The 13,052-nt window shown below is 39.8% G+C and overlaps 1 protein-coding gene across 2 annotated transcripts in view; it reads right to left on the reverse strand.

Moving 5' to 3' along the window:
- The window catches only part of pcxb (pyruvate carboxylase b), a 326,753-nt gene that overhangs the window by 165,883 nt on the left and 147,818 nt on the right, over window positions 1-13,052 (reverse strand). For both annotated transcript variants that reach the window (XM_031285036.2, XM_031285037.2), the window contains exon 12: window positions 1,533-1,715. In XM_031285036.2, coding sequence (XP_031140896.1) covers window positions 1,533-1,715 — 183 coding nt within the window. The remainder of the gene's footprint in view (window positions 1-1,532; window positions 1,716-13,052) is intronic.

Here is a 13,052-nt window from a genome sequence, read left to right on the forward strand (position 1 = left end):
ACATGACGTGATTTTCTTTAATCGTGATTTGCACCAAACAAAGAAGCGTCAGACAGTTTAAAAAGTCATCAATGGCATTTCAGCCTTGAATAAGACTTTGAGACCTAATGACTGGAATGTGTCTTTTCACTTAGTCACTACAAAACTGTTAGATTGTATATATGTATATATGTATATTGTATGTATTGTATTGTTGTTAGATGTATAAGAATGATTTATTTGCCCTTTCAGCTTAACAGCCCTTAATAGTAGTAACTCAACTGCTTAGATTACATGTTTACCTTGATAATTGACTATGCTTGCTTCACCTTGACATGAAATGCTTCTCTCATCTACAGTTGAAGAGTTCTTTTGTGGACATCTCTCATCCATTCTTAAAGATCTTTGCTACCCAATTCCAGTTGTACCTTGCCAAATAGCTTTCACGTCAAGGTGCAGGGCAAAAAAAGGCACGTGTTATGAGCTCCCTGCATGTGTTACTTCATTGGCACATTATGGACAGTATATGGGATCGCTCTCTCTTTCCTGTCTAGCACAGCTTTATAAAATACCATCTGCCAAAGTAAAACTTAAAGTGGCAATGATTCCTTTTCCACAGTGTTTTGATATAACTTTCATTAGGCTGACAAAGACAAAAACAGCACGGCTAATTTAACATTGTGTGCCACATCATTATCATGCTTACAAGATGTTTTAAAACTACTGTAAAAGCACACAAAACCAAATAATCCAAGTCTGATCTTTGTACAGCGCTGACTCTGGGCAGATTTCTTTCTGTAGAATGGTACAATGCTTATGGTATAAATCAACTTGATGAGCCATTTTAGAAACAAAACATTGAAAATAAGCCCAATTCAAAGGGCGTTAGAGACGTGACATAATTGGCTTATATGACTGGTACATGACTAACCCATGCAGCTCATTTTTAATAACCACCTTCTCAGTCTATTAACAGTTGTTTTCTGACGCCGCTGCTGAGTCTGTCAACAGCCGTTTGCAACTGCTGATAAAACACTCACAGATTATGTTTTCAGTCTGAAAGCCAAGAAATAAAGAATATACTGAGCTTGTAATTAACTCGCATAGAGATGTAAGAAGTGTCCAAGAAGGCTGGAGCACCACTTCATAGTAACACTGCAGCTGATTTAGTTCATGGAGACCTTTGAAAGCTGTCCCTCTCTTCGCTGCATCACACCATTAACCACGCTAGACTGGCTTGAACAGTTTAAGATGGGCTCTTATGAATCCATCCACAGCAGACCAATACAGAGAAACCATCAAATTGACATCTCTGATGTCAAAGTATCTCTCCTCATGTCAAACATCCTGGGCCTTTGACAACTGCCTATTTCCCAGCTTGACAACACAGCATTTTGACATTATCTACAGATTGGTCCCCCTCCCCCATCAGCGAGGTCATCCTTTTCCCACCGCACGGGAAACAATGAAAACATTTAATGCAAATAGAAGCAGGAAAAACCTGCATGCAAAGCATTGGCTTTGTCAGAGCACACAGTGGCTGAATTTCCTACCTTGACCCCTCGCACTCTGAACTCGGCCAGGGCTCGGCTCATCTTGGAAGCTGCCGTCTGCAGGTCCTTTCCACTGGCGATGACTTTTACCAACAGAGAGTCGTAGTGGGGCGAAATGACCGCACCCTGGAAGGCCGAGGCGCTGTCTAGGCGGATGCCCATGCCTTCGCCGCTTCGGAAGACCTGGCAGGAACACAACAGAGGAGCAGAGAGTGAAGGACTTCATACACTATAACAGAAACATTTATTTAACTGGGTTATTATTGACTTGATGTGTTGCAAATCTAAGATTGAGTTTACATATGAAATGCAAAAAACAAATAGACATTCAAAATATTCTGAAGAGAAAGTCTGCAGTTTGCAATGAATAATTGCTCATTCACAATGAGTGAACATAACTTGGAGGCAGAGCAGAGTTAAAAAAAATATATCAAGTTTTCCTGTGGATTTTATTAAGGTGGATTATGCTGCAGTTGGCAAGAAAAACACTAGTACACAATTTGTCAATTTAAGATTTAGTGTCTTCATTAGGGCTATTATTGTCTCACCCTACACGGCCCAGTAATCTTTTGTTTTTACATTTTTCAAATACTTTTTGGAGGAAGTACTAATATGTGTGTATATTATGTGCAGCTGCACTTCCTCTGTGATCCTCAGTAATCAGTTTATTAAGTAATTGTAACCCACTGTCTGAGCGAACTGGAGGGTATAAGATCAACTGTCCAGTGCATGCACCCATCGCGTCAGAGCTCAAAAGAGAGGAAGACCAGTCACACACCAGAAGGGACTAAATGTGTCAAGGTTGGAATCCAGCCCTGGACCTTTGTTACATGTTTCTCAATCTTTCCTATCACCCACTACTTTAAACTGTCAAAGAGAGAGGTGGAAACACCAGAAACCGTAAACAACGCCTCAAATAAATTGTTGACTTTGCATCCTTCCCAAACATGCAACATTCAGAATCTCTTTCCCCCCCCCCCCTTTTTTTTTGCTATTGTCAGTTTAATATTTCAGTGCAGTGGTGCAGGATTTTCCATTCCTTACTTTTTAATAATATCTCAACACTATTCACAGAATTTGTTAATGGCTTGTTATTGGATTGTAACGTGGACGACGCAAGAATGCAAAGCATCTCAGTTTGAAGCTTGTACTTGGAATGCGATGGCAGACATAAGACATAAGGGAAGAAAAAAAATAAGGAGATGAGAGGGGAGAAATCAAGCACGAGATGAGTTAGAAAGGCTGGACTGTTCCAAACCACAAACGGCAAGAGAGCAGAGAGGGAGGAGAGGAGATGTGAAGAGGAGAGAGAGGACTGTCCAACACTACAACATATGGAGCCGCTCGAGGCCTGGAGGAGAAAGATGAGTAGAAATTATAATTATAACAATGTTGTGCCACACGAATGATGTGCTGGTAATATTTTTAGACAATGTAGATAAGCAGAGCTGCCAACATTTATGACCAAACAATATTGTTTCATTATCTTTTTGCTCTTTAAAACTTCTCATTTTATCTAGAGCGATATTTTTTTCTTCAATGCATTTCATTTCATTTCCAATGACTCGAAATTATTAAAATACTGTGTAATTCCCTCCATAAAGCATGTTGGCAAATGTGCTACAATATCGTTGTATGATGACAAATGGCTCACGATATAGCAGCCAAAGTGAATGGAACACCCATAATACATAACATTTCCCTTTATATAACATAATCAACAAGAATCAGGCAACACACACACACACACACCAGAGGCCTCACAATACGATATCGTTACGATATTATTGCAATTTTAAACATATTGCAATATTCTGCGATATATTGCAATTTATTACCTTTTTCCAACTTCAAATTTTTCCCAATTTCAAATTATGTCCCCAAAAGGAAACTTTGTCAACATCTGTTTTTTCTAAAAAGATACATTTCTCTGTTTGCTCACCTCACTTCAAATTTGTCAAGCAGACAAACTGACCAACACACATATAATAATAGATCAATACTTGGCGTTTGTATCCATACGGTATTGCCACAGAAAATATCACAATGCTATGCTGTATCGATTCTCTCTCCCCCCACACACACACACACACACACACACACACACACACACACACACACACCCCGTGTACAGCAGGGAAGCTTCAGATTTCTGTTACAATATACACACCACCTTAACATCAAGCTGAATGCTAAATTACTGCCTTGGGTGGAGATGTTTTCAATTTGGATTCAATAATTAAAATATGTCCTATTCATAAAAATATCCTTCACCGAGGAGGAGTCTTGATCTTCTTTAACATAAAAGTTCAGACCTTTATTTTAATTCAGAAAGTTGGAGGCTGAGTTGAAAGTGATTGCCTACATAAAGCTGTAAATGAATGAGATGCTGAGGCAGAGGAAATTGTCCCGGGTATTACTGCCCACGTACACTGCCTCTACACCTGTGCAATATGCTGTTTCAAGGCTCAAAGCCCCTATTTCCAGGTTGTGATTTTCATAAAGCCCGGCACTCCCCTTTGATTTTAAAGGCTCGAGGCTGGCCTTTAGCACTTCAAGGGTCACTGAAATAGATCTCAATGTTCCACTCTAGCACTTTCTGATGTGCGTATGAATAACTCTGCAACTGCTCTGCATAGAATACGTTTGTTTTAAATTCAAAGTCTAGGTATGGTATATTTAAGGAACATTAATACAATTAAAAAAGATTGCTGTTGTGCCGTTGCGTCTTATTATTTAGCAAGCTTGAATTGCTTTGCTTAAATATTTTTAGGACAGAATCATTTTCTATTAAATATTGAATACATTTTAAGCAGGACAATTGTTCAAAATAGACTTCTCTGGCATTCTTGAATGCAACCCCAATGTCTACAAGATGGAATTTTCCCACCACTTTCTGCAAAATTACCATGGTGAAAATGATGACTTCAACCAGACAGATCAATTGAGATTTACAAAAACCGTTCCATCAAACTTCAACACTAAAATGGTACATTTTGTAAATGAGGGCTCCAAATAAATATGACAAGAGAAAAACTGAAAGTTATAACAAGAAAAAGAAATAAGTGGAACATTTACATATAATCACTCAATTTCTCCTTTCTGGATTTTCTTCGTTGCCCAGTAAGGTGTTTTGTAAACTTAAAAAACAATCCAACATTGCTCTTGAGCCATATTTTGCCAACTCTGGGGCATTTTGACTCCATAGTAGTCTTGAGGCAGTTGCCAACCCCCCTCTGTGCAAATGCCCCTGGGAAAATCTACACTATTTATTACTTTCCCTCTCTAATCATAAAATCGTTTCTAACTGTGAACAAACAGTTTTAATCTGTCTCCATTCACACTGCAGGCCCAGCATATACACAAGACCAATGCCACTGTTAGCGTTGACTGCTACGTTTAAGTGGCTGAGTGGTTCTCAGCGGCTGCCCGGGGTTTCTTTACACATTGTTGTATGTAATACAACAATGTGTGTGTGTGTGTGTGTGTGAGAGAACACTTCACTGTCCCGTCTTTAGTACTGTATGAAAACTGATGCTGCTCTTTGACTCATTAAGTCTATGCATCCACACAAGTTGACTCAGCATCAAGGCTATTTTCAGCAACATCCCGCTGAATAATCACACAGTTTAGGCATTTGGCTAACACTTTTATCCAGAACAACTTGAAATGATAAAGGGGGAAGCTAAAGGATCAGTGAGTAGCTCAAAGGCACTTCTGTTCCCTGACATCCTGGCTTCTTGTTGTTGCAGTAAAGCTTCAAAAATCATTAGGGCCACCCAACGGTCTTTTATACAGTTTGACATCCGTGAGCTGTCCACGCCAACTAGGCATGTGTCGACTGATTGGGTGCCAATCTGTATTGACCAAAATTAACTAAAACAAACCTGATTGGTGTTCTTGAGATTGTTTCTTTAAAGCCCAACAGGGTGACTGTGCTTTAGACGTCAGTTGTGTATATAATATAATAATAGTCAAAAACAGGTGTTTGAAAGCAAGCGTGTCAGATTTTGAACAGTTGATTCATGCACTACTCATTAGGGCTGGTATAAGTACTAAAATGACCCAGTATGAGTACTAAAAGTAGTATTGAAACTTCTCCAGTCAAAAAAAAATGAATATTTGTATGGTTTTGCTTGCAGCGAATCACCACAAGGATCCACCAATTGAATGTGACGTGTGATTGGTCCACAACTGCAGCAGCTACAACCCATACAGTCTGTGGTGTGGTGAAATCGAGCATGTGTATTTCAGTTTGCAGTTTAGCGTGCCGAGATGCTTCCTCACGAGAGGTATCATATGAAGCAGTATAAAAAAAGGATTTAAAATAAAGTACTCTATTGGTATCGATATCACTTTGCAGGTACTTTTGTGAGCGCATAAAACAAACTACAGAGGGCTTTTAATTATTCAGCTGTGTTCCTGGGGCAAGGCCAGATGCTTAGTGACAGACAACGGCAATTGCTATGTTGTTGTTTTCTAGTTGGCATTTTCACCAGGTGTGAGACTACAACAACGCTGGAAGTGGGGGGGTTTAGGGGCTGCAGCCCCCCCTGGTGGTGGCTGCCCCCTGGTGGTGGCTGCAGCACAGCAGCCCCATGCAGCTTTCACTTTGTAATAATCTTAAACTCAAACAAAGCAGTTCCTGTCTACAATGAGCCAGAGAGCATTTGGGTCAGTCACCTGTGCGTTTTCTGACTGTATTTGATGGGAAGTAAAGTATACGCACTGACCCACCTCACACAGACGTAATCAAACCTCTGAATTGGTTAGACTCTCACGGGAATGGTAATACGTTTGTTTGTTTGTTTGTTTTTAGCAACAAAGCTAACAACAACGTTAATGGATGGTCGATAATGGATAAAATATGGACAACAAGACTGTAAATACTTGATCTAAGAGTATGGATTTATTGTACCTAAGTCCCCGAAAAGAAGAAGAAGTTTCAGACTGGATAGAAAACATTTTGTACGGGCTACAATCTCCCCGGGGACAGGACAGCATTGGAAAGCCACAGCTGTTAGCTTTCAGAGGAACAAGACGGTAAGGAGCCAGCGTTTACCGATGTTATTAAATCATCAATAAACTGTGCATTTTGTTATCGTATATGACAAGCTCAGTCTCAGAGGGTTAAGCGCATGCACGTACAGTAGCCTATATAATAAGGGGACCATTTCTCAAATGAAAACTGGGGGCAATTTGAGTTTAGCGCCCAATATCATTAAAATAGGCCTATCCGATGTTCTTAACTATTAAAGAAAACAGGGAGACGATTCCAGTTTAATGTAATTTGACCACTGTAACGGTCGTTGTGCTGCATTAAACTGATGTGCAGACATACTGGTAAAATTGGGTACTAGCCTAACTATTTTTTAGTTATGTAGCCCTAATATTGGATACAGTACTAAAGACGGGACAGTGAAGTGTTCTCACGTATGTTTGTCTGTGGGGCGATCACATAGACTACTCACATAAGTAACTCTGTTACCCAGGTTTTTTCTGACACTTTACTCAAAATAGCAATGCTACGTGTTATTAACGCAGGCCACCAAAAACGGGGACGTCTGGTCACCATGGCCCTAAGAACTGGTCACATAAGGCAGCCCCCGCTGGTCAAAATACGTTCCCGCGCAGCTAGAGACTAAAATGTGTTTCCTCATCTGATGTTCAAGCTGCAACAGAATAATTTAAGATGGATCAAGAATTTTAAAAAGGTAAAATGTCCAATGAAACAGAATGCAATAAGTAAGACGTAATAAATCACGTTTTAAATGTCATAAAAGGTAAGTAGTGGACTTTTGCAGGGTCTCTAATGTGTAATCTCTCAGCTTAAGTAGTTAATACTGTAGACAATAAATCAGTGCTCTTGGATCAGATGATCACAACAACATTAAATCAGTGATTGTGATAAATCAGAAGCTTGTTTTTGCTTGTGATTGGATGATATTGCACTTTAGTGTCAGTTGCATCACAAGGTAACTCAAGTATTGGGCATAAAAGGCCTGACAGGAGCATCTCTAAATACACCCACAACCTTCTATAACACTGAGGTAAGATTGCAGCGTCTCAGTTAACTGGATCCAGACAAAGAAACAATATAGTGAATGCATTTGCATGAATATACATGCTTTAAAATGCATTGGACAGCAATGAGGCAGGCAGACATAACTACACGTGCATAACGTCCACACAGAAAACATTTTGCCCCCTAAATATGGGCCAATATTATTCTAAATCGAATTCCTGACTGTAAACAATCCTGTCCTGCTCGTGTCAGGAGACTAATCAAACACGCAGCAAGACAGATGTTTGTGGTTACACTTTACTGCACAAACATATATAATAGGGATATGTAGTTGAACAGGCACCCACAAACTTAGCCCAGTGGAGCCTTGGTTATTAGAACCACTCAGATGGAGGTTGTTTTGCAGGGAAACTAAAAGTAGTAAATACAAAAATGGCACTGAAAATTTTATTCCAGAGGGCTTTCAGTTTGTCCTACATGGCCTTAAGGTTTACATTTAAACTGCATCTCACTTGATGAACCATGTGAGAGAATTTCCAACAATTAAATCCAATAAACAAAAATATTTTTTGCTCACTTTTTGCTAATTAAGTATGTGTGAAAGCATTTCCATAATTGGGTTTGTCTACTATGTGCCAATGAGGGATAATGTGCTTTTATGCCGTGCTTCTGTGCCTTTGTGACTTTTAAGTACATTTATTTTGGCCTCGGGGCATATAGATATAGGAGATGAATGGTGTCACAAAAACACAGAGACGAGAAGAGGCTTTTATCAATGCTCAACAAGGACTCAAACCCGAGCAGTGCCACTTAAGATCTTGTAGCCAGATGGAGAGAGAGAGAGAGAGAGAGAGAGAGAGAGAGAGAGAGAGAGAGAGAGAGAGAGAGAGAGATACTGTACACGCTGAATTGAATGAAAAGCCAAGTACCATATTAATAATTGATGTCAAGGTGTCAGCTTCTTTCAGCCCAGGGTGCTGTCTAACACTGGAACCCCACTTTCTTCTCTCTCACTCTCTCCATGTCATTGTCTTCTATACCTTCCTTTCTCTCATGCTCTCTGAATAGCCATATATACAAATTATTTAAAAACAAAGTCATGGAAATAGTCTCACCGCTGACACTGATTTGGTCCCCTTTAGTCCTGTACACTCACAAGTTGCTCCTTGTCTATAAGAATCTAGTGTCAACCCCCCCCCCCCCCCCCCACTGTTTTCCTGTGGATTCCTGTTGTTCAGTAAATTTACATGTCCACAAGCTGAAGTCAGGATTTAGTTACTACTTCATTACCAGCTCACTTGTAGTAATTAATTACAATAGGTATTCATTATTTTCCATAAGACAACAAGGTACCAGTGGTGACTTTTTACTGTGGTTCACACCTTTTACTCTACATTTTGTTCAAGTCTATTGTAAGTCGGTCTTCCTGCTTCTTATTTATCCGTCACCATCTCGCTGTCACATCTCGCTACAGCCTCCTTCCATTTCACAGTGCTTCAAGTATATCTCTCAGAAGGTCAGTGGTGTATTTCTCTGACATTGTATGAAAGAGTGTTGGTCTGCCATGGGCACACTGCAAATACTCCCTGCCCGTATATATATACTGCATATCTCAGATTTATAAAAACACACTTTTGTTTTCAGGAATTCAGATAACCAAGTTGATTTCCCCACTGATGCTCATGTATTTTCAAAAACGTCAAAATGGCTTCTGTATGGGTTTCAGAGGCCCAAGTCATCAAACTTCCTGAGCGCGTGGTAGAAAGTGAAAAATTGAAACAAAAAGAAAAATGCCAACAGCATGAAAAGTGGAGGTACACAGTTTCACTTGACAATGCTGGTACAGTATGTTGGTCTATAGGCAAAAGAACAATTGTACCAAAAAAAACAAAAAAAAAAACTGGAAGTGTATTTAAATGTTTATTTTAAGAAAGATGTAGGGTGTTATTCTGATGTCCACACATTTTAGACATGTTGCTATTAGTGGCTTGACTAATAACAATATGGGGATAACTAGATATGTGAAATGTGTGTGCATTTGTCACAGTGGATTTGTCAGTGCCTTGCCATGTATCATGGAGATAAATATCCCACTCGCCATTGTGAATTATTTATGAACAAGAGAAATCGCTCGCTTTAGCCATAAGAGAAACATTTCAATTCACTGCATTTATCCAAAGGGCTCAACCCATGAAACTCCTTGAACATCGCTCATTACTTCCTTTAATTTCTACCAACTATGAGATGAGTCCACAGAACAAGCTGCACACAGTATTTAAAGTGTCTTTTAAAGTACATTCATTGATTTATTTGGCCACAGGCAGGAAAAACACTGACATATCAAGCTGTTATGGCTAAAGTGTCAAAAAACAATTGTCTATTTACACATCCAGGAGACACGCAGCAACATTAGCATTCATTTGGAGTCATGCTGGAGGATGAAGTCAGAGATGGATAGTAATGCTCTGTGGGTTCATCCCTATGAGCAAGCCCTCTCTCATTATACATACTCACTTGATCTATTGCTATTATATAAATATTGATTAGTGCTGCTTTAAGGTGAATGCATTGCTTTGTTGTTCTAAGGCATCGACTGGAAAAACAGATGCGTTATACATTCTGACATTCTTTGGTTGACCTACATTATTTTGCTTCACTTTGGACTCCTAAGCCAGAATGTCTCCACATTCATATCACATTTCATACTCTGATAAGATACAGTGCTCGTTCTCATTTATCTCGCAGAGCAAGAATACTACTCAAGTTCAGTTTTTACAGCGAGATTTAGGTCTGGAAACATCCAATTGAAAATCGATTCAGCCCCGGTCAGATTTGTACTGGACCAATCAGCGAATGTTTAGATGATAAACGACTCACTGCCTCGCCAAACTCAACTCCTTGTTACTTTCTGAACCCATTTAGGAGCTGTAACATGTTATTGGCCCACATCCTCCGGCTCCTTAAGTGGACCCAAGACCGGATTTCACAGTCAGTTTGCTTTTGTAATAACACTGAAAAGTTTCCACAAACACTCTCCGAGCAATTTCATATTAAGTTCATTTCGCTTATCTACTTTGCTCTGTATGCCTACTTTACAGACGCCTTCACCAAGCCTCATTATCTCCCCCTTCCCCTTTTCGTTGTCAGCTTTTTATGTATGTATGGAGTCGAAAGAGAAAGCCGACACACACTTGAAGCTAATGTATGGAGAGAAAACAGCGAGACAACATGCACTGCCTGTATGAAGCACAAAGACAGGAAGTGACAGCGATATGTGAGCTCCAACTGATAGCGTACCAATTAGAGAGGCAGAGGAGCAGACAGAGAGGCAGAGGCACGGAGAGGTAAAGAGAGGGTATTAAACGGAAAGAGACAGAATAACACACATAGATGGGGAGAGAAGAGACTATAAGTGCCATGTTAATGTTTGAAGTTGAGCTGTGTGGATGAGTTGAGGCAGGGAGAGCGGTTGCGAGGTGAAAGGTGAGGGAAGAGAAGCGAGACGGGGGAAGACAGGAGCGAGGACAGAGAGAATAAAGTTTGTTTGCCGGTAACTGTTTTTGGCTATCATGAAAACTATGCGTGTTCTTTATCTTTGGTTCCTTTTCATATCGTATTACTATGTATTACCAGATATAATCTGGATGAGGCCAAAAATCACAGGTCACAACCCCCTCAAAGTTTTTGGTCCTTTTGAAGTTTTATGTTGCGTTGTCAATGTTTTTGTCGCTTTTTCTGACATTTTTACCGCTTTTTCTGACATTTTTACCGCTTTTTTCAACATTTTTGTTGAGTTTTTGTCACTTATTTTGAGGGATTTTTTTTCGAAGTTTTTGGCGCTTTTTCCGACATTTGTCACCCTTTTTTCCGATAATTTTGTCGCATTTGAGGGTTTTTTTGAATTTTTTTTTTTTGATGTTTTTGTCGCTTTTTTAAATACACGATATCAACCCCCCAAATGTGGAACCCAAAGTTACGCCTTTGCAGGGGGGCCGTCAGATTATTGTTTGATAAAAAAATGACATGTAATGAGATTTAAATTTTAGTTTTTTTTAAATATGTGAAAAAATATACATTAACATGAATCCAACATATTGGCAAAGATAAATCTGCCTATTCGTGCATAAACATTTAATTTACACAACATTAATGATGGCTTACTACTTACTAGGTAGCCACTATGGTAGTCATCTAGATGACTACCATAGTGGCTACCTTACCTAGTGTAGATTCTACAAGTACAGTTAAGCTTAAGGATTCACCGTGCCCTCCACATGTATTTTTTATCATTAAAGTATGATGTATAAATAATATATGAATATCCATCCATACAGTTTCATCCATTCATCCAGCCCAGTTTAATATGCAACTCAATTTTATATGATGTAGTAGAGGGGCCCTGCTCCGTCTCTCTTTCAGCTAAGGGGGCCCTTGGCCTAGAAAACATTGAAGACCCCTGGTCTATACTATAATTGTTGGGGGATGTAAAAGCACACCAATGTAGCAGGAACCCAACGACAAACTAATAAAATCCCACTTTCAATAACATATGACACAGAAACTGTTGCAAACTTCACAACTTGGTCATTACTGTCTCAGAAGCATTTTCCTACTTTTTCCTTCCATGGCTAAATGCGTAAGTGGGTTGACTCCCAAGGAATTTGGTGACAGTTTTTTGGACAGCCCCTGGAAAGAAATCTGTCCATCTCCAGAATTTAATTACTTATGTCCTTTAAAACTGGGTGTCTTGCTGTCTCAGCTGACTAGGATGCTGCATGTCTATGTCACGTAACTGCAACGTGGCAAATTAAAATCTGGTCTGGGTATGCTGCTGCGAGCCCCTTGAGCCAGTGTGTTCACCACAATTTCGTTCAGGAAATTGATCTTCTATTTCATTTCAGATGGGATTTACAACACATCAATAGGAATGGTGTTCCAAGTAGTCATATTAGCTTTCAATATTAGCTGGCCCTAATAACAAATTATTTCATTTTGTCTGGCAAAATGAAATCCTATAGCCTCCATGGTAAGTAAAAACAATCCGTGGGTCAAGTGTTATTGTGTGAGGAGAACAAGGGGAAATGTTTGCATGCAGGAGTACAGCAGTGGCGTAACGAGCCAACACCAGGCCCCTATGCAGGATTATCAAGGCGGGTCCCCCTACTACAGCATGTGATGACGGCGCAATGTCCCCGAGTAGGCTACCATGAGTAGGACAGGATAGGATCATAGAGACACAGCATATAAGAGATGAGATGACTGACAAAATCAGGAGTAGCCTACGCGCACCACAACAACACTGTTGAATGCGCACCATAACACATGAAAAAACACACAAGGGCAGACCCTACTTTTCTTTTAGAAGAAAAGTACACTTCTAAGCAGTTCTAAGAACTACTCTCCCCCAAAATCTTTTTTCCCGTTTGCATTCCCACTGGCCAAGTGGCCATAGGGACTGGTAGGAGGGCTAAGGGAGCGACGCAAGCACGGCAACG

This window comes from Sander lucioperca, chromosome 17, assembly GCF_008315115.2.
Source record: "Sander lucioperca isolate FBNREF2018 chromosome 17, SLUC_FBN_1.2, whole genome shotgun sequence".
In the NCBI taxonomy this organism is placed as follows: Eukaryota; Metazoa; Chordata; class Actinopteri; order Perciformes; family Percidae; genus Sander; species Sander lucioperca.